At 46.7% G+C, this 24533-nt stretch overlaps 1 protein-coding gene across 4 annotated transcripts in view; it reads left to right on the forward strand.

The window, feature by feature from the left end:
• klhl13 (kelch-like family member 13) overlaps positions 1-24533 on the forward strand; it is a 319987-nt gene that overhangs the window by 261291 nt on the left and 34163 nt on the right. For all 4 annotated transcript variants that reach the window (XM_072505057.1, XM_072505055.1, XM_072505056.1 and 1 more), the window contains 2 exons: positions 19322-19518; positions 20168-20963. In XM_072505057.1, coding sequence (XP_072361158.1) covers positions 19322-19518; positions 20168-20963 — 993 coding nt within the window. The remainder of the gene's footprint in view (positions 1-19321; positions 19519-20167; positions 20964-24533) is intronic.

Below are 24533 nucleotides of genomic sequence, written 5' to 3' on the forward strand. Positions count from 1 at the left end.
GGCAACAGTCAGGCCAGTAGCTTTCGCAATGTGTGACAGAAGGAAAGATGGTGTCCGCTCAGTGGTCCACAGAACAGTCGGTGGAGTTTTCGACAGCCAGAATTCCAGCAGCAAAGGCAGGAGGCCTCAAGAGGACCTGACTAAAGTGGCAGGCCCAATTCGGGCAGCCATCGAGAGAGAGGAGCAGTGATTGGGAGGCACATAATGCGTTACTCTAAAAAGTGGAAGCGTCGGTGGCAGACATGAGAACCAGCTGGCCTCGTTGGCAATAGACATTACACTGGTGGAGGAGGGCCAAAGGAAGTTTTGGGGGAAAGTGGACGATTTGAAGAATCGGTTGAAAAAGCAGAATCTCCGGATTGTGGGGTTGCCCAGAGGCATTGAGGGAACAAAGGCCACAAAGTATGTAACAAGCATGCTGAGGAAGCTGGTGAGTGAAGGGGCCTTTGACCGGACACCCCCCCCCCCCCCCCCCCCCCCCACTCCCTCGAGGTGGATCAAGCGTACAAGTCATAAGAAGTATAAGAATTGGCAAGTCATGTTGCAGCTGTATAGAACCTTAGTTAGGACACACTTGGAGTATAGTGTTCAATTCTGGTCGCCACACTACCAGAAGGATGTGGAGGCTTTACAGAGGGTGCAGAAGAGATTTACCAGAATGTTGCCTGGTATGGAGGGCATTAGCTATGAGGAACGGTTGAATAAACTCGGTTTGTTCTCACTGGAACGATGGAGGTTGAGGGGCGACCTGATAGAGGTCTACAAAATTATGAGGGGCATAGACAGAGTGGATAGTCAGAGGCTTTTCCCCAGGGTAGAGGGGTCAATTACTAGGGGGCATAGGTTTAAGGTGAGAGGGGCAAGGTTTAGAGTAGATGTACGAGGCAAGTTTGTTACACAGCGGGTAGTGGGTGAGTGGGTGCCTGGAATTCGCTGCCGGAGGAGGTGGTGGAAGCAGGGACGATAGTGACATTTAAGGGGCATCTTGACAAATACATGAATAGGATGAGAATAGAGGGATACGGACCCAGGAAGTGTAGAAGATTGTAGTTTAGTCGGGCAGCATGGTTGGCACGGGCTTGGAGGGCCGAAGGGCCTGTTCCTGTGCTGTACATTTCTTTGTTCTTTGTTTGTTTGTCATTGATGAGGAGGCCCAAGACAGCTGGGGCTGATGGTACGATTGCACAGATACTGAGAGCCGAGGGAAATGGTGGAACGATTGCACAGGTATCTAGACAAGGAGAAGATTCTGCGGTGGGCAAAGCGGATGAGGAAATGTACTTGGGAAGGGAACGTGATTTGGGTCTACCAGGATCTGAGTGCGGAGCTGGTTCAGCGCCAGGTTGGGTTCAGCAGGGTCAAAGTGGTCCTGTTCAAGGAAGGAATGAAGTTTGGGGTGCTGCACCCAGCCCAGTTGTGAGTCACAAACCAGAGCCAGGAGTTCTGCATGAGCACACTGAGTGTAGCTGCGTTTCAGCTGGGTTGAATGGTGTATCATGTTTTATATCATGTGGGTTATTGGGATTGTAGGTTTAAGTGGGAATGTGGAGGAGCAGGTACAAGGGATTGTGGGGGGTGTGGGTGTTTGGGGGAAGGCAGTTGCCTTAAGTAGGGGCTACTATGTTAGTGGATAGGCTAGTTAACGGGAGAGAAGTGGGGGATAGATCTGTTGGGTGGGGAGGGGGGGGGTTCGTTTTCTGTTTTATTTTCTCTGGTGGGGTTGAGGTTGCTAACGTGGACTGAGTTGGTGTGGCGCAGTTGCTTAAGAAATTTTGGCGCAGACATCTTGGGGAGGCCCTGGGTTGCGCGAAACATGGACCTGTGGGAGCTGGTTAAAGCAAAGAGATAGCTGACTGGGTGGGGAGGACAACTGACCCAGCTGATTTCATGGAATGTTCGGGGATTAAATGGGCCGGATAAGAGGTCGCGCATGCTCGCACATTTGAGGAGTCTGAAGGCGGACATTGTTTTTCCAAGACACTCTGAGGCTGAGGAAGGGGTGGGTGGGACAGGTGTTTCGTTCGGGGCTGGATGTGAAGACCGGGGGGGGGGGGGGGCGGGGGGGTGACAGTGCTGATTAATAAGAGGGTGTCCTTTTGCGCTGGGGAGCAAAGTGGTGGACCCTGGGGTAGATTTGGGATGGTGAGTTGGAGGGGTGAGCATGGTGCTGGTGAACATTGGGATTTTCACAGTAACTTCATTACAGTGTTAATGTAAGCCTACTTGTGACAATAATAAAGAAGTTTTTTTATGCCCCAAATTGGGACTGTGGAGTTTGAGGCGAGTCCCAGCAAAGATTCCGGGCTTGGACATGCACTGGCTGATCACGTGGGGGGGATTGTAATATGGTGCTGGATCCTAGCTGGACCAGTCATGCCGCAGATCTATGAGGGTGTCGGCAATGGTGAAGGAGTTGCTGGGATTTATGGAGAAAATAGGGGCGGTGGACTTGTGGCAGTGTAAGAGGCCAAGGGCCAAGGAATCTTTGTTCTTTTCGCATGTCCATGGGGGGTACTGTCAGATTGATTTGGTTTTTTTGTCCTAGACAAGGCGCTGTTGGCGGGAGTGGTTGGGACTGGGTATTCGACGATCATGGTTCTGACTACGTGCCACGCTGGGTGGACTTGCGGGTGGAGGGGGTGAGCTCCCAGAGGCCGCAGTGGAGGTTGGATATGGGGTATTGGCTGAAAAGGGGGGCCTGAGAAGATAGTTGTGGCTATCCGGAACTATGTAGAGCATAATAAGATGGGGGAGGTCTCTGAGGCTACTTTGTGGGAGGTGTTGTAGCAGTGGTTAGAGAGTAGTTTATTTTGATTAGCAGAATCTCCGGATTGTGGGGTGATGTTACTTGCTCAGCTGTGTAGAGACTTTGAAGAGAGTTCCTTTCAAGAGCAGATCCAGTCCACTTTTGCTCAACTTAGCAGCATTTGGCAAAATTGCTGTTCAATTTGAAATCCTATAACAGGCTGCAAAACTACTATTGTTATTCTTCTGTATTCATGATCTTGCCCTCTCTTCCCCGCTCACTGAGGCATCTCATTGTTGGATTGATCCATTTAAGCTGGAGGCTCGGGTTCCTCAACTGACCTGTGCCAAATCTATTTAGTACTGTTTTGCCTGTATTTATGCTGGCAATAGCTGTTGTTCTGTCTGTTCCCATTTTGCATCATTTCTTCCGTTCTCTGTTGCATTTTTTTTTTAAATGGGAAAAAAACTTAATAAAAACATATATTTTTTTATAAGTGTGTGTTCAGTTTTAATAGCTTGCAGGCTTCCAAGGTTACATCTCCATTCACTGCAGAACTTCAAATTTCCTGCACTTGCTGGTTTTGGAAGGCTTCGTAAAATGGCGGCGGCGGCGGCTTTATGAATTTTCAACAAAGCCTGCGTGGGCCCACAGTCTGCCGATTTGATTTAATCAGCGATGTGTTGCTGTACGAGGCATTTAAATACACCGCAGGCTTGCTTTTTAAGCAAGGTTGACGAGAATTAAGCAAGTTAATTCATTTTGTTTCTGTTCAACTCGGATACCACTTGTTAAAGCTTGAATTCGGGATCAGTGATGGGTTTCGTTCAAACTACGCTGCTGACTGAATTATCAAAGGGATTCTTAGGACTGGCTGCAGCCTGGAAGTGAAACAGATTGAGCTCACCCTTGCAGGCTATGAAGTCTGCTGAAGCTGGATTTCCAAGGTGTCATGTGAGGGTACCTTTAAGACATGGATGTTTAAGCAATGTACCTTTAAGAAAACAGTGATGTCATCGAGTGGGTGGAGCTCAGCTCAGTTCAGCCATTTTGCAGTTGGGTTTTGCAGTTTGAAAAGTGCCTGGCTGGTTTTGCTGAGAGCAGTTTAAAAGTGCCTGGCTGTTTTGCTGTGAGCTGATTAAAAGGAGAAAGCCAGTTTGAGACAGCAGCTTGAGAAGTTCTGGTTTGCTGTGAGTTGCTTGAAGGGAGAAAACCAGTTGGAAAAAAGCAGTTTGTGTGTGTCCAGAGAGCTGCAAGAAGAAAGCAAGGTGCTGGAGCTGAAATCAACCAAGCTAATATATCTCTTCCATTCTACAGAAAATATATATGTCCTTTAACCTGATGTGATACTGTTTAAAGGTGTTAAGTCTCTTGGAAGTTTGAAGGAACATTTTAAGGAGTTATTTACTGTTGCAATATTTTCTGAGTTATCTTTGAAGTAAGGGGTGTTAAGAGATCCAATGTTTATTTAAGATGTTAAGTTGAGTTCATGGAATAAACAGTGTTTTGTGTTTAAAAACCCACTTGTCCATAATTGTAATCCCACACCTAGGGAAAAAGCCTTGTGCTAGGAAAAGCAACAAATCCATTAAAGGGAGAAGTTGGTTGAACTCCATGATACATTTTGGGGTTCTGAAAACTCGCCCATAACAAAGGAAAATTATGTGGAGTCTTCAGCTGCAGTAAAACTTCGGCCATTGGCTTCCAGGCTCGAGCTTCTCTCGAGCTCTTTGTGGCAGATTTTCTGTGTTTGTAGCTCTAGTTGGGATCCTCTTTCAGTTCAGAATCCATTGAAGATACCCTTTTTCTTTGCCTTTCAGCGTTTATGTGATGATGAGGGTCTTTGATCGAGAGCTGCTACCCTCTAGGGATGCTGTTGGTTGCAGAACATGAATGTTAAAGAGTTCTTTGTAGTCATCTGTATGTTAACAGCAAGTCTATATTAACTACTTGTAACCATATACAAATATGCAGTAAAGAGCAGCCAAGGAGTTATCTCCACTCTAGATCCTTGCACGCCACTGGCCAACACCACACTGAGCCTTGGTCTGGGTCATGTGTCTTCTTACATCACTCTTTGGGCAGTCAAGTGCTGTAAGTGCATTAACCCTGTACAGACCATACCCTTCTACTACAATTATGACCCAGATGCTGATGTTGCAGTGTACACTGCTCTCTACAAGCACTTTTGCCTTTTGAGCTCTCAACATAACAGGATTGTTCTGCAGTCTCCAGGAATTGAAGATTGATCTCCGGGACAGTGCTACAAGAAATTCTGGGAGAGAATTTATTGGTATATTTTCAAAAGCCTTCTTCAAACCTTTATTTTACCACTTTCAAGTTACTGCTATAAAAAATAATTGGAAGATGGCAAAAGAGCTATTTACCTTAAGCTGAGAATCAATTAATCCGGGTAATGAAGAACCTGCTAGCTTTCCAATTAGCTTATGCAGTCAGTGGGCAACGAGGATGGACATGGCCCAGGAGCACTGAGCCCAGCAACAACTACCTACTGCACATCCCCACAGGGTTCACATTTGATGACACATGAACTGGACTTGAGAGGCCAGCTAATCTGTTGGTTTAGCGGTGATTTTACATTGCTGACTCATCACGACTGCCCAGCCAGCGCAAACGGCCTTTCTTTAGCGCATGTCATAAAACATTCAGGAAACAACTTTTGGTCTTCCCTGCCTCAGCGGGAATAATGTCCCCAGCCTCATTTTAAATTCATTTTCTTATCACTGAAGCCATCCTGGTGAACCCTTGAAACTTGCACTCAGATGAAACTTGTCTCTTTATCAAAAAAAAGGGCAGCACAGTAGCATTGTGGATAGCACAATTGCTTCACAGCTCCAGGGTCCCAGGTTCGATTCCGGCTTGGGTCACTGTCTGTGCGGAGTCTGCACATCCTCCCCGTGTGTGCGTGAGTTTCCTCCGGGTGCTCCGGTTTCCTCCCACAGTCCAAAGATGTGCAGGTTCGGTGGATTGGCCATGCTAAATTGCCCTTAGTGTCCAAAATTGCCCTTAGTGTTGGGTGGGATTACTGGGTTATGGGGATAGGGTGGAGGTGTGGACCTTGGGTAGGGTGCTCTTTCCAAGAGCCGGTGCAGACTCAATGGGCCGAATGGCCTCCTTCTGCACTGTAAATTCTATGATAAATTCTATGAAAGCTGGTCCCCAAAACAGCACACATTGCTCCAGCTGTGACCCAACTGTTCTGAAGCAGAGCCACGTGGGACTCAAAGCATCAACTCTGTCCACAGATGATGCCAGATCTGAGTTTTACCAGCACTTCCTGTTTTAATTTCAGATTTCCAAAATTTTGGAGTATTTTGCTACTATCTTAGCGACCCATGTGTAAAGGTAGCATTGCTTCTGTGCACTGTTTGTGTACGGACATGGAAAGATTACTATGAGCTAACGACATGCCTTCAGGCAGAACACAAGATGATCGCACTGTTTGTATTCCATGCTCCTATTTACAAAACCAAAATCAGTTCACGCATGCCAACATCAAAAGAAAATTGTAACATTTTACTGGATTAAATTTACATATCAATTATGGGACTGAGCATGGATTCTTGCATAATTTTTGTGGTGATGTGTTTAGATAGGTTCAGATTTTTTGTTTGATCGCTTAAATAAAAACTATCGTTAAACAAGCTGCTGAAAATCATCGTTATTGAGCTGAACCGCAAGCACCCTGTTGCATTTTCTGCAAAAGGACACCATAGCTTTTTCTTGATATCTTTCACTGTAAAAGTAGCAAGCTAGCTCGAGATTACTAGGTGTTCTGAGACCTGGATTAATAGTCCAGAGACATGAGTTCAAATCCCGCAACAGCAGCTGGAGGAATTTTAATTCAATAAATCTGAAATGGTGATCAGAAAACTACTAAGTGTCACGAAAACCCATCTAAAGTCACTAATGTCCTTTTGGGAAGAATATGTGCTGGCCTTACCCCTCTTGCCGACATGCCGAACCAGACCTACAGCATTATGGTTGACTCTTAACTAGCATCTCAAAAAAGCCTAGCAAAGCTCTGTGTTGCTGTTCCATGAAAAACTATAAGAGCAAAACCATACAGGTCAACTCTGCAAAGTCCTCCTCCCTGAAATCTGGGACCTTCTGCCAAAATGACGGAAGCTGTTCCACAGATTAATCAAGCAACTGTCTGACAGAGTTATACATATTGAATAATGTGCTTGTGTATGTCCTTTTCCACGGCAGGACATGTCACCAGAGGTGGCAGCACAGTGGTATAGTCGGGAGTTGAGTTATCCTCAGAATTTTCAACATTGACTCTGGACCCCAGAAAATCTCATGGCATCAGGCCAAACATGGCAAGAAAAATGTCTGCAAATTTAACACCTACTGTCCTCCTCAGCCGATAATTTAACACTCCTCCAAGTTGAATACAACTGGATATCAAGGGCACATAACATGTTCTCTGGGTGTGTGACTTCAATGTTCTTCACTGAGAGTAACTTGATAGCACCATTACTGACCAAGTTGGCTGAGTCTTGAAGAATATCTAATCCTGACTGGATCTGCTGTAAGTGGTGTGGTGTGAGAACCAAGGTGAGGGAAAAACCGTCTTGACCTCGTCCTCAACATGGGCAGAATGGCGGCACACTGGTTAGCACTGCTGCCTTGGCGCCAGAGACCCGAGTTCAATTCCGACCTTGGGAGTCTGTTTTGTGTGGGGATTGCACTTTCTCCCCGTGTCTGCATGGCTTTCCTCCAGGGGCTCCAGTTTCCTCCCACAGTCCAAAGATGTGTTGGTTAGGTGGGATTATGGGGCTACGGTGGGTGATAGGGTGGGGAGTGAGCCTAGCTGTGAGGCTCTTTCAGAGGGTTGGTGCAGTCTCGATGGGCTGAATGGCCTTCACTGTAGGAATTCTATTCTAATCTACTTATTGCACGTGCCTCTGTCCAATAGAGAATTAATAGGAGTAACCATTTGGGGAAACCAAGTCCCACTTCCGCACTGAGGTGTCCGCTGTTTTCTGGCACTGCCTGCACGCTGAATGGGATTAGCTCAGACAGGTCATCAGCTGGGCATCCATGCGGTGCTTTCGGGCATCAGCAACAGAATTTTACACCACCACACTCTGTAACCTCGAGGCCCAATGTATGCATCACACTACCACTACCATCGAGCCTGGTTTAATAAGTGATATAGAAGAGCATGTACCAAAACAATTTAAGTGCCAACTGGGTGAAGCTGCAGTACAGAACCCCACGCATGCTTTAGGCACATACATCAACCCCGCAACCAGCTGGTAAGGTTACGACTACAGTCTTGCCGTATCTAGTTGTCAGTGGTGATGGATGGAGGAAGCGACTGCACAAATATCAACTTCCTTCATGTTGGGGGAGCCCAGCACATCAGTGCAAAAGACAAAGCTCAAGCATCTGCAACCACCTTCAGCCAGATATGCCAAGTAAATGATCCATCTCCACTGCCTCCTGAGGACCCAGTCTTCAACTAATGGGGAGATGGTCAAGTAGTGATGTTGTCATTGGAATAGTATTCCAGACACCCAGGGTAACGCTCGCGGGTTTGGATCCCACTGCGGCAGATGGTGGAATTTGAATTCAATATGAAGTCTGGAATTAAAAGTCTAATGATCACCATGAAACCATTGTCAATTGCCAGAAAAACCCATCTGGTTCACTAATGTCATTTTACAGAAGGAAATCTGCCACCCTTACCTGGTCTGGCCTACATGTGACTCCAGACCCACAGCAATGTGGTTGACATTTTTGTGGTTGACTCTGAAATGGCAATTAGAAATAAACATTCTTGCCCAGCTAGCAATGCCCACATCCTCTGCACGAATAAAAAATATCCAGTTCACTCCACGTAATATCAATAATGGTTGAGTGCGCTGGCTATAGCAAATGCTAAAGGTCCTGACAATGTTTTGGCAATAGTCCTAGAAACTTGTGTTCTGGACCCAATTGCAACCTGAGCCAAGCTGTTCCAGTATAACTACAATCTACCCAACAATGTGAAAAATTATCTAGGTCTGGGCTGCTTACAAAGAGAAGGACAAATCCAATCCAGCTAATTATTGCCCCGTCCATCAATAAACAGCAAAGTGGGACTTCTGGTTGCGGCGATGCACTGCTAAGCCGCACGTTTCGGCAGCTCCCGTTCTAACGGACTTTTGGGCTCTTTTCGAGAGCACCAACGGAAATTCTTTTAGACCAAGCCCAGTGTGGGGTGACGAAGGAAGATCCCCCCCCCCCCCTCAGTGTGTGTATGGAAAGGACCACTGGTAGTGGCCAGATTGCGAAGGATCCTTTGGAGCTGCGGCAGAGAAGAGAAGGGAGAAGCAAGATGGCGGCGGATGGAGCCTAGACGGCATGGGGCCCGGACCAGCAGGAATTCCTCCAACGATGTGTGGAGGAACTAAAGAAAGAGGTGCTGGCGCCGATGTTATTGGCAATCGAGGGACTGAAGGGAACACAAAAGGTCCAGGCGATAGAGCTCCGTGGAGTGAAGGCAAAGGCAGCCGAGAATGAGGATGAGATACAGGGCCTGGTGGTAAAAACGGAGACTCATGAGGCGCTACATAAGAGGTGCATAGAAAGGCTGGAAGCCCTGGAGAACAGCTCGAGGAGGAAGAACCTACGGATTTTGGGTCTCCCCGAAGGAGCAGAGGGAGCTGATGTTGGGGCTTATGTGAGCACGATGCTCCATACGCTAATGGGAGCTGAGGCCCCAACGGGCCCCCTGGAGGTGGAAGGAGCACACCGGGTCCTTGTGAGAAGACCAAAGGCGGGTGAAATACCAAGGGCGATAGTGGTGAGATTCCACCGCTTCATGGACAGAGAGGCGGTCCTGAGCTGGGCCAAGAAGGTACGGAGTAGCAAGTGGGAGAATGCGGTGATACGAGTATATCAGGACTGGAGTGCGGAGGTGGCGAGAAGGAGGGCGAGCTTTAATCGGGCCAAGGCGGTGCTTCACAGGAAGAAAATAAAATTCGGGATGCTGCAGCCGGCGCATTTGTGGGCCACGCATCAGGGCAAGCACTACTACTTCGAAACGGCAGATGAGGCATGGACCTTCATTCAAGAAGAGAAACTGGACTAGTTTGATGTTGGGGGGGAAGCAACGAGGTGGTGGTACAGGAATGTAAAGTGGGGAAAGGGGAGGTTTATTATACAGCAATGTTGGATGGGGAATTTCTCTCCCCCTGACGGGGGACACAAAGAAATGTGGGCGCCGGTGGGGAAAAGGGACAGAGAGGGGGAGGGGGAATGAGGGAGCTGCGCCACAGGGGGCAGGGCCGATAGGAAAGCACGGGATTTTTTCCCGCGCTATGGAGATGATGGTGGGAAGATAGGTGCAGGAAGGAAGAGAGCCCCACACGCAGGGAGGTCAAAGAGAGAACGGGGGAAGCCGGTGTCAGCTAGAGTTAGCTGACTTTCGGAAGCATTATGGGGGGAGTAACTATGCTAGAGGGGGGCGGGGGGGCAACTAACTGGGTTGCTGCTGCTGAGTGCAAGGGGGAATTGGCAAGAGAAGAGGTGGTCGGGACGGGAAGGCGCCGCCTGGGGGACAGATGGGTGCGCGGGACCTGGACGGGGAGATGGCCCAGAAAAGGGGATGGCTAGTCAGCGGGGGGGGGAAGGTCCGGCTGATCACGTGGAATGTGAGAGGCCTAAATGGGCCGATTAAGAGGGCCCCGGGTGTTCGCGCACTTAAAGAGACTGAAGGCGAACGTAGTCATGCTCCAGGAGACGCACCTGAAGGTGGCGGATCAGGTTAGGTTAAGAAAAGGATGGGTGGGACAGGTATTCCACTCAGGGTTGGACGCGAAAAACGGGGGGGTGGCGATACTGGTGGGGAAACTGGTATCGTTCGAGGCTAAGAACATAGTGGTGGATAACGGGGGCAGATATGTGATGGTGACTGGTAGATTGCAGGGAGAGGCGGTCATGCTGGTGAATGTATAATGTCCCGAACTGGGATGACGCGGGATTCATGAAGCGGATGCTGGGACGTATCCCGGACCTGGAGGTGGGAAGCTTGGTAATGGGGGGGGACTTCAACACTGTGCTGGATCCAGGGCTAGACCGGTCTAGATCCAGGACCGGGAGAAGGCCGGCAGCGGCCAAGGTGCTTAGGGGATTTATGGAACAAATGGGGGGAGTGGATCCGTGGAGATTTGCCAGGCCGTTGGCTAAAGAGTTTTCCTTTTTCTCCCACGTCCACAAGGTATATTCCCGAATAGACTTCTTTGTTATGAGTAGGGCACTGATCTTGAAGGTGGAAGGAACGGAGTATTCGGCCATAGCCGTTTCAGATCACCGCCTTCAGCATTGGGTGGATCTGGAACTAGGAGAGGAGAGGGAGCAGCGCCCACTCTGGCGACTGGATGTGGGACTACTGGCGGATGAGGGGGTCTGTGGAAGGGTGCGGGCTGTATTGAGAGATACCTAGAGGTCAATGACGATGGTGAGGTTCAGGTGGGGGTAGTATGGGAAGCGCTGAAGGCGGTGGTTAGAGGAGAGCTGATCTCCATTAGAGCCCACAAGGAGAAACAAGAGGGCAAAGAAGGGGAGAGATTAGTGGGGGAGATTTTGAGGGTGGATAAAAGATATGCGGAGGCCCCAGACGAACGACTATGAAGAGAAAGGCGAAGACTTCAGACGGAGTTTGACCTGCTGACCACAGGAAAGGCAGAGGCACAGTGGAGGAAGGCACCGGGGATGCGATATGAGTATGGGGAAAAGGCGAGCCGGCTGCTGGCCCACCAACTTCGTAAGAGGATAGCGGCGAGTGAGATTGGGCGAGTTAGGGACGAAACGGGAACTATGGAGCAGAGAGCAGGGAAGGTAAATGAGGTGTTCAAGACCTTTTATGAGAGGCTATATAAGTCCCAACCCCTGGGGGGAAAGAGGGAATGCTACATTTTCTGGACCAACTAAGGTTCCCGAGGGTGGAGGAGCAGGAGGTGGCAGGTCTGGGGGCGCCAATCGAGCTGGACGAGGTGACTAAGGGACTGGGGAACATGCAGGCAGGGAAGGCCCCGGGACCAGATGGGTTTCCGGTGGAATTCTACAGGAAATATGTGGACCTGTTGGCCCCGCTGCTGGCGAGAACCTTTAACGAGGCCAGGGAAGGGGGGATACTACCCCCGACAATGTCGGAGGCGACGATATCATTAATTCTGAAGCGGGATAAAGATCGGGTCATACAGGCCTATCTCACTCCTAAATGTAGACGCCAAACTGTTGGCAAAAGTGCTGGCGACAAGGATAGAGGATTGCGTCCCGGGGGTGGTGCATGAAGTCTAGACAGGGTTTGTAAAGGGGAGACAACTGAATGTTAACGTTCAACGGCTGCTGGGGGTGATGATGACGCCCCCACCGGAGGGGGAGGCAGAGATAGTGGCGGCGATGGATGCGGAGAAGGCATTCGATAGGGTGGAGTGGGACTATTTGTGGGAGGTGCTGAGGAGGTTTGGGTTCGGAGAGGGGTTTGTTAGATGGGTCAGACTCCTATATGGGGCCCCAGTGGCAAGTGTAGTCACAAACCGGCAAAGATCGGGGTATTTTCGGCTACACAGGGGAACAAGACAGGGGTGTCCCCTGTCCCCTTTACTGTTCGCGTTGGCAATTGAACCACTGGCCATAGCGTTGAGGGACTCTAAGAAGTGGAGCGGGGTGGTTAGAGGGGGAGAGGAGCATCGAGTGTCGCTCTACGCTGATGACTTACTGCTATATGTTGCGGACCCTGTAGAGGGGATGCCAGAGGTTATGCAGATACTGAGGGAGTTTGGAGATTTCTCGGGATACAGGCTAAATATGGGGAAGAGCGAGCTTTTTGTAATACACCCCAGGGACCAGGGAAGAGGAATAGACGCTCTGCCGTTAAGGAGAGTGGAAAGGAGCTTCCGATATCTGGGGATCCAGGTAGCCAGGAACTGGGGAACTTTACACAGACTTAATCTGACGCGACTGGTCGAGCAGATGGAGGAGGACGTCCAAGAGGTGGGATATGTTGCCGCTCTCATTGGCGGGCAGAGTGCAGGCGGTAAAATTGATGGTCCTCCCGAGGTTTCTTTTCGTGTTTCAGTGTCTCCCCATTCTGATCACAAAGGCCTTTTTCAAAAATATAGACAGGAGCATTATGAGCTTTGTGTGGGCAGGGAAGACCCCGAGGGTAAAGATTGGGTTCCTGCAGCGCAGTAGGGATAGAGGGGGACTGGCGCTGCCGAGCCTGAACGACTACTACTGGGCCGCCAATGTGGCGATGGTTTGTAAGTAGATGAGGGAGGGAGAGGGGGCGGCGTGGAAGAGGCTGGAGATGGCGTCCTGTAAAGGAACGAGCCTAAAGGTGCTGGTGACGGCGCCGCTGGCGTTCTCCCTGAAAAGGTATACCACAAACCCAGTGGTGGTGGCAACCTTGAGGATCTGGGGGCAGTGGAGGCGACACAGGGGGGGTGACGGGTGCCTCGGTGTGGTCCCCGATTAGGAATAACTACAGGTTTGTCCCAGGAAGGATGGACAGGGGGTTCCAGAGTTGGCAACGAGTAGGAATTAGGAAACTGAGGGACCTGTTCATAGACGGGACGTTTGCAAGTCTGGGAGCGCTGGAGGAAAAACATGAGTTGCCCCCGGGGAATATCTTCAGATATATGCAAGTGAGGGCGTTTACGAGGCAACAGGTGAGGGAAGTTCCGCTGCTCCCGACACAGGGGATCCAAGATAGAGTGATTTCCGGGGTATGGGTCGGGGAGGGCAAAATGTCCGAAATATATCAGGAGATGAGATGATAGAGGAGCTGAAGGGAAAATGGGAAGAAGAGCTGGGGGAGGAGATTGAGGAGGGGCTATGGGCTGATGCCCTAAGCAGGGTAAATTCCTCGTCTTCGTGTGCCAGGCTTAGCCTGATTCAATTTAAGGTTCTACACAGAGCACATATGACGGGAGCAAGACTGAGCAGGTTCTTCGGAATGGAGGACAGGTGTGGGAGGTGCTCGGAAAGCCCGGCGAACCACACACACATGTTCTGGTCGTGTCCGGCATTGGATGAGTACTGGGGGGGCGTGGCGAGGGTGATTTCAAAGGTGGTGATGGTCCGGGTCAAGCCAGGCTGGGGGTTAGCGATATTTGGGGTAGCGGAAGAGCCGGGAGTGCAGGAGGCGAAAGGCCGATATTCTGGCCTTTGCGTCCCTAGTAGCCCGGCGTAGGACTTTACTCGTGGAAGGAAGCGAAACCCCCCGGCGTGGGGGGAGCACTATTTTTTGTTATTTTGTTAGTTCACTATATTATTTAAATAATGTTATTTACTAGTTATTGTATTATTTTTATGTTGATTTGTAAAAACGGAAACATTTTGTTTGAAAAATGTAATAAAATATATATTTTTAAAAAATAATAAACAGCAAAGTGATGGTAGGTGTCGTTGATGGGTGCTATCAAGTGGTATCTGCACAGAAATCGCCTGTTCACTGACGCTCAGTTTAGGTTCTGCAAAGGCCACTCGACTCCAGGTCTCATTGCAGCTTTGGTCCAAATATGGACAAAAGTTGAACTCGAGCGATGAGGCTTGACATCAAGGCAGTATTTGCATAACGATAATTGTACAATTTCTTCATAATGATATTAACAAGCAGATAGGAAAACCAGAGTTTGGTTGCTCCATGACCATGTGGGGACAGATGGATGGTTTATGTGGTTAATTTTTAAACCTCATAAATATTTGTCTCTTAACTATTTGGTTGTATCAAAGAACTCAAACAAAATTGAACTCCATGGGAATCAGAAGGGAAACTCAACGAGCTGGATGTGTACCTGGCGAAAAAGAAGATGTTTGTGGTTGTTGGAGACCAATAATCTTGCTCGCAGGACAGTATTGCAGGAGTTCTTCAGGGCAGGCTTCCAGGCTGATAATTGCAGCCTTCTGTTCCAATTGCAACTCTTCAGATAGTGAAGCAGTCCATGTCCAAGGAGCTGAGCAACATTCAGGCATGGGCTGATGAGTGATGGGAAGCACTCATACAACACAAGTGCCAGGCAATAAGCAACTCCAAAAAGAGAAAGTCTAAACACCTTTACTTGGCATTTATGGCATTGCCATCCCTAAATCACCCACCATCAACACTTGGGGGTCACTGTTGACCAGAAACTTGACACTGATATTGTGGCTACAAGAACAGCTTGAGAATGTCAAGAACATATTGAGCATATTGCGTCCGGTGGCTTGTGTCTTGACTCCTCAGAAGTTGTCAATCATTTACAAAACACAAGTTCGCAGTGTAATGCAGTAGTCGCCACTGATTTCAATGAGCGCAGCTTCCAACAACAATTAATAAGCTCAACACCATCCAGAATAAAGCAACCCGTTTAATTGGCACCTTAAACATTCACTCTCCTGTCACGGGTACACTGTAACTTCATGGTGTATCATCCCGAAGATGCACCACAACAACTCTCCAATGCTTCTTTGACAGCACCTCCCAAACCTGTGAGATTTACCACCTAGAAGAACGAGGGTGGCAGACGCATGGAACCAGCACCACCTGCAAGTTCTTTTCTAAGTTATCAACCATCCTAACTTTGAACTATATTGCCGTTCCTTTACCGATGTGTCAAAATCCTGGAACTCAATTCAACACGTGGCCTGTAGTAGTTCATTGGGGAAATTGAGTGTGCAATAAATGTGGCCTTTGCCAAAGATGCCCATGTTCCTTGATTGGGTCGTGGTTACTGGACAGCAATCGGTATCGGAGTCCTTGGCGGATATTTTTGGCAACTGTAGGACTGCTACAGTTATTCCATCTGATATTGGTAAGGAGAATAAACTGAGGACAAGCATGGCTCATTCTGGATCTAAATCATGGATGACAGCAAATGGATTCCCAAGCCTTCACCCATTACCAGCTTATTGATCAAACTCCTCCCTTGGCCAAAACCCCCAATCAGGCATTTGGCTCTCTTTCAACCATCTGGAAAAAAAACTTAATATCCATGTTTTGGGGCAAGCTTTCATCTGCTTCTTCTAACCCCAATATTTGTTCTGTACACCAAACCAGAAAATACTAGACAATCTCAGTAGGTTTGATAGCATCTGTGGAGAGAGAAAGGGAGCTTATAGACACCGGACAATCCCATCACAGGATAAAGTGCAGACACTTGTTATGGGCGAGGCGTTTTCAGAACCCCAAAATGTATCATGGAGTTCAACCAGCCTCTCCCTTTAATGGATTTGTTGCTTTTCCGAGCACACGGCTTTTTCCCTCGTTGTGGGATTACAATTATGGACACGTGGGTTTTTAAACACAAAACACTGTTTATTCCATGAACTCAACTTAACATCTTAAATAAACCTTGGATCTCTTAACACCCCTTACTTCAAAGATAACTCAGAAAATAACGCATCAGTAAATAACTCCTTAAAATGTTCCTTCAAACTTCCAAGAAACTTAACACCTTTAAACAAAATCACATCAGGTTAAAGGCTTTACTTTATATCACCCAAATGATCCAGAGATAGTCTTTTATAGCAGAGATCCAGCTCACTGCAAAAACACAGACACACAGCTCTTTCCCTCCAAACTGCAAAATGGCTGAACTGAGCTGAGCTCCACCCACTCTATGACATCACTGTTTTCTTAAAGGTACATTGCTTAAACATCCAGTTCTTAAAAGCACTCTCGCATGACACTGGACAAAAACAGAAAGTACTGGACCATCTCAGATGGTACTGGAGAGAGAAGGAAGCTAACGTTTTGAGTCTGGATGACTCTTGATCAAAGCTGAAGAGAAATGGAAAAAGGGTGAGATTTATACTGTGGTGAGGGGGGGGTGGGCATGGAGCAGTGGGGCTGAATAGAGGACCAGCGCTAGGTGGAGATTGACAAATGTCATGGACAGAAAGATTTGATTTGATTTTGATTTGATTTATTGTCACGTACCGAAGTACAGTGAAAAGTATTTTTCTGCGGCCGAGGGAACGTACACAGTACGTACATAGCAGACAAAGAGAATAATCAACAGAGAACATTGACAAATGGTACATTGACAAACAGTGATTGGTTACAGTGTGGAACAAGGGGCCAAACAAAGCAAATACATGAGCAAGAGCAGCATTGGGCGTCGTGAATAGTGTTCTTACAGGGAACAGATCAGTCCGAGGGGGAGTAATTGAGTAGTCTTGTAAGTGTGGGGAAGAAGCTGTTCCTATGTCTGGATGTGCAGGTCTTCAGATTTCTGTACCTTGTGCCTGATGGAAGGTCTGGAAGAAGGCAATGCCTGGGTGGGAGGGACCTCTGATAATGCTGTCTGCCTTTCTGAGGCATCGGGAGGTGTATACAGAATCAATGTGGGGGTGGCAAGCTTGTGTGATGCGCTGGGCTGAGATCACCACACTCTGCAGTTTCTTGCAATCTTGGACCGAGCAGTTGCCATACCAGGCTTGTGATGCAGCCGGATAGGATGCTCTCTATCGCACATCTGTAGAAGTTTGTGAGAGTCGATGCAGACATGCCAAATTTCTTTAGCTTCCGTAGGAAGTAGAGACGTTGTTGGGCTTTTTTGACTCCCATCAATGTGAGTGGACCAGGGCAGACTGTTGGTGATAGTGACCCCAGGAACTTAAAGCTATCAACCATCTCCACTTCGGAGCCATTGAGGCAGACGGGTGTGTGTGTCGTGCTACGCTTCCTGAAGTCGATGATCAGTTCCTTGGGCTTTCCGACATTTAGAGAGAGGTTGTTTTCGTACACCATGCAACCAAGTGATTTATCTCAAGATGAAGGGAATGTAAATGGGGATGATTAAGGCTAAGAAGGGTGGTGATAAAGGCGCATAAAGAAATTATAATTTGTGAATGGCAGAACAAAGGTGAGCAGTGTGTTAAAGGGTAACTAGGAACAATTGGCCAAGTGGGGTGGGGGGAGAGGGGCAATGGTGAGGGAGAAACAGATCAATGGCAGATATGAAAATAAATTGATAGAAATAAAAATGGTCTGAAGGTGGAGGAGAGAGTTCAGTTTGAAGTTTTTGAATTAAGGCTGGAAGGCTGTAACATGTCTCATCATAAGATGAGATGCTGTTCCTCCAGCTTGCGCTGGGCTTCACTGGAACACTGCAGCAGGCCAAGGATGGACACGTGGACATGAGAGCAGGACGGTGAGTTGAAATGGCAAGCGACAGGAAGGTCTGGATCCTGCTTGTGGATGGACCGAAGGTGTTCTGCAAAGCGGTCAACCAGTCTGCATTTAGTCTCTCCAATGTAGAGTAGACTGCATTGGAAGCAGCAAATGCGATAGACCAGATTGAAGGAGGTGCACGTGAAACGCTGCCTCACTTGAAAAGAGTGTTTAGGGCCTGGGATGGTGATCAGGGAGGAGATAAAAGGGTCAGATATCACACCTTCTCCGATTGCATGGGAAGGTGCCGTGGCAAGAGGGTTATGTGTTAGGGGTGATGGAGGAGTGGAGTAGGGTATCCTGAAGGGAACGGTCCCTGCGAAATGCTGACAGGGGGAAGGGGGAGTAAGGGGAAGATGTGTTAGGTGGTGGCATCATGCTGGAGTTGCCAGAACTGGCGGAGGATGATTCTTTCGACTGCAGAGGCTGGTGGGGTGAAAAGTGAGGGATAAGGGTTCTGGGAGGGAGGGGAAATGGTGAGGGCAGAAGTGCATAGAACATACAGTGCAGAAGGAGGCCATTCGGCCCATCGAGACTGCACCGACCCACTTCTACCCTATCCCCGTAACCCAGAGATGAGACGGACACTGTTGAGAGCCCTGTCATCACAGTGGGTGGGAAACCACGATTAAGGAAGAATGAAAACATGTCAGCAGCACCGTTTTTGGAAAGTGGCATATTCGGAACAGATAGGATGGAGGTGAAGGATCTGGGAGAATGGGATAGAGTCCTTGCAGGATGTGGGATGTGGAGAGCTGTCATCGTGGTAGCTGTGGGAGTACCCGGTGGCTTGTTATAGATATTAATGGACAGTCCATCCCCAGAAATTGAAATAAGAAGGTCAAGAAAGGGAAGTGTAGGAGATGGACAATGTGAAGGTGATAGAGGGATGGAAATTGGAAGCAAAATGAATTCATTTTTCCAGGTCCAAATGGGAACATGAAGCGGCACCAAAACAGTCATCGACATACCAACTTTAATTTCACCCCAACCACCCCTGCCTATCTTACAGTACCTTGAGACACTAGCACTTTGGGTAAATATAAATTATTGCTGTTTAGGCAGCGCTCTATATCCACTGAATCATTGGAGGAGCAAATCTATATTCAACTGTATCTCTTGCAGTATCAAATTATTTCCTGACATATATTGCAAAATATAGTCGCAGCACAAAGGACTTACAGACCATAATTATTATTACTTTGTTGTTAACAACTTTATTGTTAATAACTTGCTTCATAATCTAACTTAGAGTGATAATGTTTCAATATTTCTATTTGTGCAATTTTTAAAATGGGCTGATCATTTAATTCCGGCCCGTCGATCAGCTAAGACATTGATGCTTATTGATTTTTTTTTTAAAGTAATACCAATGCAAGTTTCTTTCTTGTGATCAGGTGGAATGAAGGAACAAGACCTAATGTGCATTAAACTTCATGGGGTGAACCGAATAGGACTTAAGAAAATCATTGATTTCATTTATACTGCCAAACTTTCCTTGAACATGGACAACCTTCAGGATACCTTGGAAGCTGCCAGCTTTCTGCAGATTTTGCCTGTCCTGGACTTCTGTAAAGTATTTCTTATATCTGGGGTAAGATTTTTTCTTTGCACTTTTTTTAATATGAAGTCTTCCAGTATGCCGATGTATCAATGTTTAATGTTGTATATTGGTAACCAGATTAATTCCCAAGATATTTCTGGCAGATGTGTTGTGTCTTTGTTCAATTTGTAAAATAGACACTGATATTTTTGCTATCAGCATTTGTATTTTGCAAGCACAAGTACTTTGTCACTTTTTTTTGGAAAATTAGATATATGACCTGTATAGAATCCAAGTGGGCTTTACATATCATTCTTTCAAAGTAATTAGATTTTCCGTCATTTTTTTCTATTTATTAGATATTCTTCCTTTGTTGGGAAAAGTAGACATTAATTAATAATACCTGCAATTTGATTAACTTAATTTTTAGTCCAAGATTTTGACCCAGCGGCAGTGAAGGAAAAGCGATATATTTCCCAAGTCAGGTTGATTTGTGGCTTGGAGGGAAAAGTCCAGATGGCATGCCCTCTTTATTGAAAAGTAGAAAGAGCTTTACTCTGCTCTCTCTATTTGGGAGTGACAGTGGGTGGCTGAATTAGAAACGTGTTCCATTCCTCAGCAGCAACATCCCCCACCCTGATGAACATTGAAGGAATAACCTTTGAGTAATATTTAACCTCTTATTTCTGACACTTTTTAGGTTTCTCTTGAAAACTGTGTTGAGGTGGGACGAATTGCTAATACCTACAACTTGACAGAAGTAGATAAATACGTAAATAACTTCATTCTGAAGAATTTTCCCGCACTGCTAAGTACTGGGGAATTTGTGAAACTCCCGTTTGAGCGACTTGCCTTTGTGCTCTCGAGCAACAGCCTCAAAAACTGCACAGAACTTGAACTTTTCAAGTCCGCCTGTCGTTGGTTGAGATATGAGGACGCACGCATGGATTTTGCCTCCAAGATAATGAAGAACATTAGGTTTCCGCTGATGTCACCACAGGAATTAATTAATCATGTTCAAACAGTGGACTTCATGAGAACAGACAATGTTTGTGTCAATCTATTACTGGAAGCCAGTAACTATCAGATGATGCCCTACATGCAGCCTGTCATGCAGTCTGAAAGAACCTGTATCCGTTCAGATAACACTCACTTAGTAACCTTGGGCGGAGTGCTAAGGCAGCAGCTGGTTGTGAGCAAAGAACTAAGGTTGTATGATGAAAAGGCCCACGAGTGGAAATCGCTTGCTCCAATGGACGCACCAAGGTACCAGCACGGCATTGCAGTGATTGGAAACTTCCTTTATGTTGTAGGTGGGCAGAGCAATTATGATACGAAAGGAAAGACTGCTGTTGACACCGTGTTCAGATATGACCCTCGGTACAACAAATGGATGCAAGTAGCATCTTTGAATGAAAAACGTACTTTCTTCCACTTAAGTGCCCTGAAAGGTCATCTTTATGCAGTTGGTGGTAGAAATGCAGCTGGAGAATTGGGTAGGTATTCTTTTTTTTCTCAACGGTAATCCTAATCAGGATTTTTACACCGAAATAAGCAGGAATTTCCATGTGAAGTGCCTGATTATGATGATCCTTGCCTGCCCTTTTGAAGTAGGAGACCGTGAGACAAGGCAGGTACAGTCCCCACCGCATATCGAGACTTGAGTTCTTACTGATGTGATTTGCTGAGTATTCATGGTGGGTACTAAACCCATTGGACTGCCAAATGTGATAAGAATCTAGGATTCCTAATCTACTGCCGAATGTGATAAGAATCTAGGATTCCTAATCTAGTTAACAAAACTTGGGAACTGAATTACATGACGCTAAATTGATCTAAAATTTTGATAATTTCTTTAAATGGAAATGGACAGATGTTTCTTGTATAAGTGATCAATTGGCTGAAGCCTCCATCCGCAGTTCGAAACATGCTCGCCCCTATGGCAGTCAGAAAATAGACAGTTCCAATAGTCAGTCAGCTGTTGCTCTGACATTAGAAGCCATTAAAAGGGTTGGGCAACACTCATCCTCAGGTAAATAGTTAACTGTGCCGTACTTTAATGAGGTGCGAATACTTCAATGAATTGCCTGACATAGTTGACATGCCTTTGTAAAACTTTTGTATTTGAATTCAACATTAATGCCAAATAGCTGGTGCCATTTGCCCAATGTTGGTGACCGCCTTTGGAAAACACAACTGTATAACGGATGGGGGCTACATTGAGTTTAGGTAGCATGTGACCATAAGTCTGATCCAGTATGTCCAGGAACAGCAAAATATCCCCCATTGTATGTCAGTGTAATGGTTCTGCACAGCATTGACTAAAGTCTTGTTCAAAATGGAACCAATATGTAACCATAAACCCTGTAGCTAGCTTACCACACAGTCCTTTTAGTGAAATGAATGGCACCATTTTGGAACTCGTGTCCACTCACAACTAGTTAGATAGGTCATTACGATCCAGCAACAGTCCCCATGACCTTAAACACAGTGAGGCACTTAGCTGAATTCAGTGTAGAGATTTATTTAATGGAATTAATTGACTTGGTATTCAACATGCCCACCCAGAATCACAGAATTGTTATAATAATAATACTCTTTATTGTCACAAGTAGGCTTATATTCACACTGCAATGAAGTTACTGCGAAAAGCCCCTAGTCGCCACACTCCGGCACCTGTTCGGTTATACAGAGGGAGAATTCAGAATTCCAATTCGCCTAACAGCATGTCTTTCGGGAGTTGTGGGAGGAAACGGGAGAACCCGGAGGAAACCCACACAGTCACGGGGAGGATGTGCAAACTCTGCACAGACAGTGACCCAAGCCGGGAATCGAACCTGGGACCCTGGCGCTGTGAAGCAACAATGCTAACCACTGTGCTAACATGCTGCCCTGTTATGGTGCAGAGGTAAGCCATTTGGCCCATCATGTCTCCAGTGTCCCCCCAAATGAGCATTTGGACTTGGTGCCAATTGCCTGCCTTTTCCCCCATACCCTTGCACATTGGATGATTATTTGAATAGAAACAATGCTCTCTTGAATGCCTCGCTTGAACCTGCCTCCACTGTACTTCCAGGCAGTGCATTCCAGACCAGAACCACTTACTGCAGATAAAACATATATCAATCCAGAGAGAATAGAAGCAGAAGTTGACCATTCATCCCTTCAGGCCTGCCCCACCACTCATTATAATCTTGGCTGATCAACAAATTCATACCCTGATCCCACCTTCTCTCTTCCGGTCCCCACCGTCCCCAGATCCCTTGCCCCTTTAGCCCCATGGGCTGTATCTAATTCCTTCTTGAAATCACATAACGTTTTGGCCTCAATTACTTTCTGTGGCAATGAATTCCACAGATTTACCCCTTATCCTCAAACTATGACCCGTAGTTCTAGACTCTCCCACCATCGGGAACATTCTTGCTTAATCTACACTGTCTAATCCTGTTAGAATTTTATAAATTTCTGTGAGATCCCTTCTCTCTCTCCTAAACTCTCTTTGGATATAATCCTAACCAACTTAGTCTCACTTCATATGACAGTCCTGTATTCCCAGGAATTAGCCTAGTAAACCTTTTGCTGCACTCCCTCCATACCAATTACATTGTTCCTTTGATAAAGACACCAAAACTGCACATACTACTCCCGGTGTGGCTTCACCAACGCCCTATACAATTGTAATAAAACAATGCTATTCCCAAATCGACTCTCAAGAAGGCCAACATACCATTTGCCTTCTTTGCTCTCTGCTGTACCTGTGCACTTACTTTCAGCGACTGATGCACAAGAACACCTAGGTCTCGCTGCATATCCACCTCTCTCAAATTACAGCCATTCAAATAATCTGCCTTCAAGTGGATAACCTCACATTTATCCATATTATACTGCATCTGCCATGCATATGTCCACTCATTCAACTTGTCCAAAGCATCTATGAATCCACCCCACAGCTCACCCTCCTGCCCAACTCTGTATCATCTGCAAATTTGGAAATAATGCATTTAGTTCCCTTGTCCAAATCATTAATATATACTGTGAACAGTTCGGGGTCCTAGCACAGATCCCTGCGATACCCCCCAAGTCACTACCATCCAATCGGAAAAAGACCCATTTATTCCAACTTTTTGTCTCCTGTCTGATAACCAGCTTTCTATCCATCTCGAGACACTACCCATTCGCTTTAACTTTACATCATAATCTTCTATTTCAGACACTTCCTGCACACATGAATCACTAACAAAGCCAGTAGAATATTAAACTACATTGCTGAGCTCGCACAAGGAAAGTTAGGGGGAAGTCCTGATCAAATTACTATGCTCTGGTCAGACCATTCCTCAGGAACTGTGGCCAGTTCTAGTCACTGAGTTGCAAGATTTGAGCATTGGAGGCAGTGAAGAGAGTAGTAAGTGGTACAAAAATAGTAAATCCAAGATACTACTTCGAACTAAGCTATGTGCTGAAGAAAAAGGAACACCGGTTCAACCTGATAAACAGTCAATTTGGGATTGATTGCATAAAATCCAGAAACTGACCAACAATAACAGAAAGAGCCTGCGTTTATACCACACATTTAATATAGAAAGGTAGATTCAAGTGTTTTACAAAAGTGTAATCAGACAGAAATGGATGCCAAACGAAAGGCGACGATATTTGGGAGGAGTGATTATAAAACGTTGGTCAGCTAGATGTGTTTTAAGTGGGATTTTAGCAGAGGACAGTGAGCTGGAAGGCAGAGGGGTTTGAAAGTAAATTCCATGGGGTAGAGCCTCAACAGTTAAAAGACTTGGCCATCAATGCTGAGGTGAAAAGAGTGACGGGTGCACAACAAGCCAAAATTGGAAGAACATGGAATCCTAGGAAGCCGACATGGTGGCACAGTGATTAGCAATGTTGCCTCACAGCGCAAGGGACCCAGTGGTAATCGTCTGATTTGAGTTTGCACATTATCCTCTTTCTGCGTGGGTTTCCTCAGGGTGCAGGTTTGGTGGATTGGCCATGGTAAATTGGCCCTTAGTTCAAAGATGGGTAGGTTAGGTGGGGTTATCGGGATAGGTTGGGGGTGTGGG

This window comes from Scyliorhinus torazame, chromosome 5 (assembly GCF_047496885.1).
Source record: "Scyliorhinus torazame isolate Kashiwa2021f chromosome 5, sScyTor2.1, whole genome shotgun sequence".
NCBI lineage: Eukaryota > Metazoa > Chordata > Chondrichthyes > Carcharhiniformes > Scyliorhinidae > Scyliorhinus > Scyliorhinus torazame.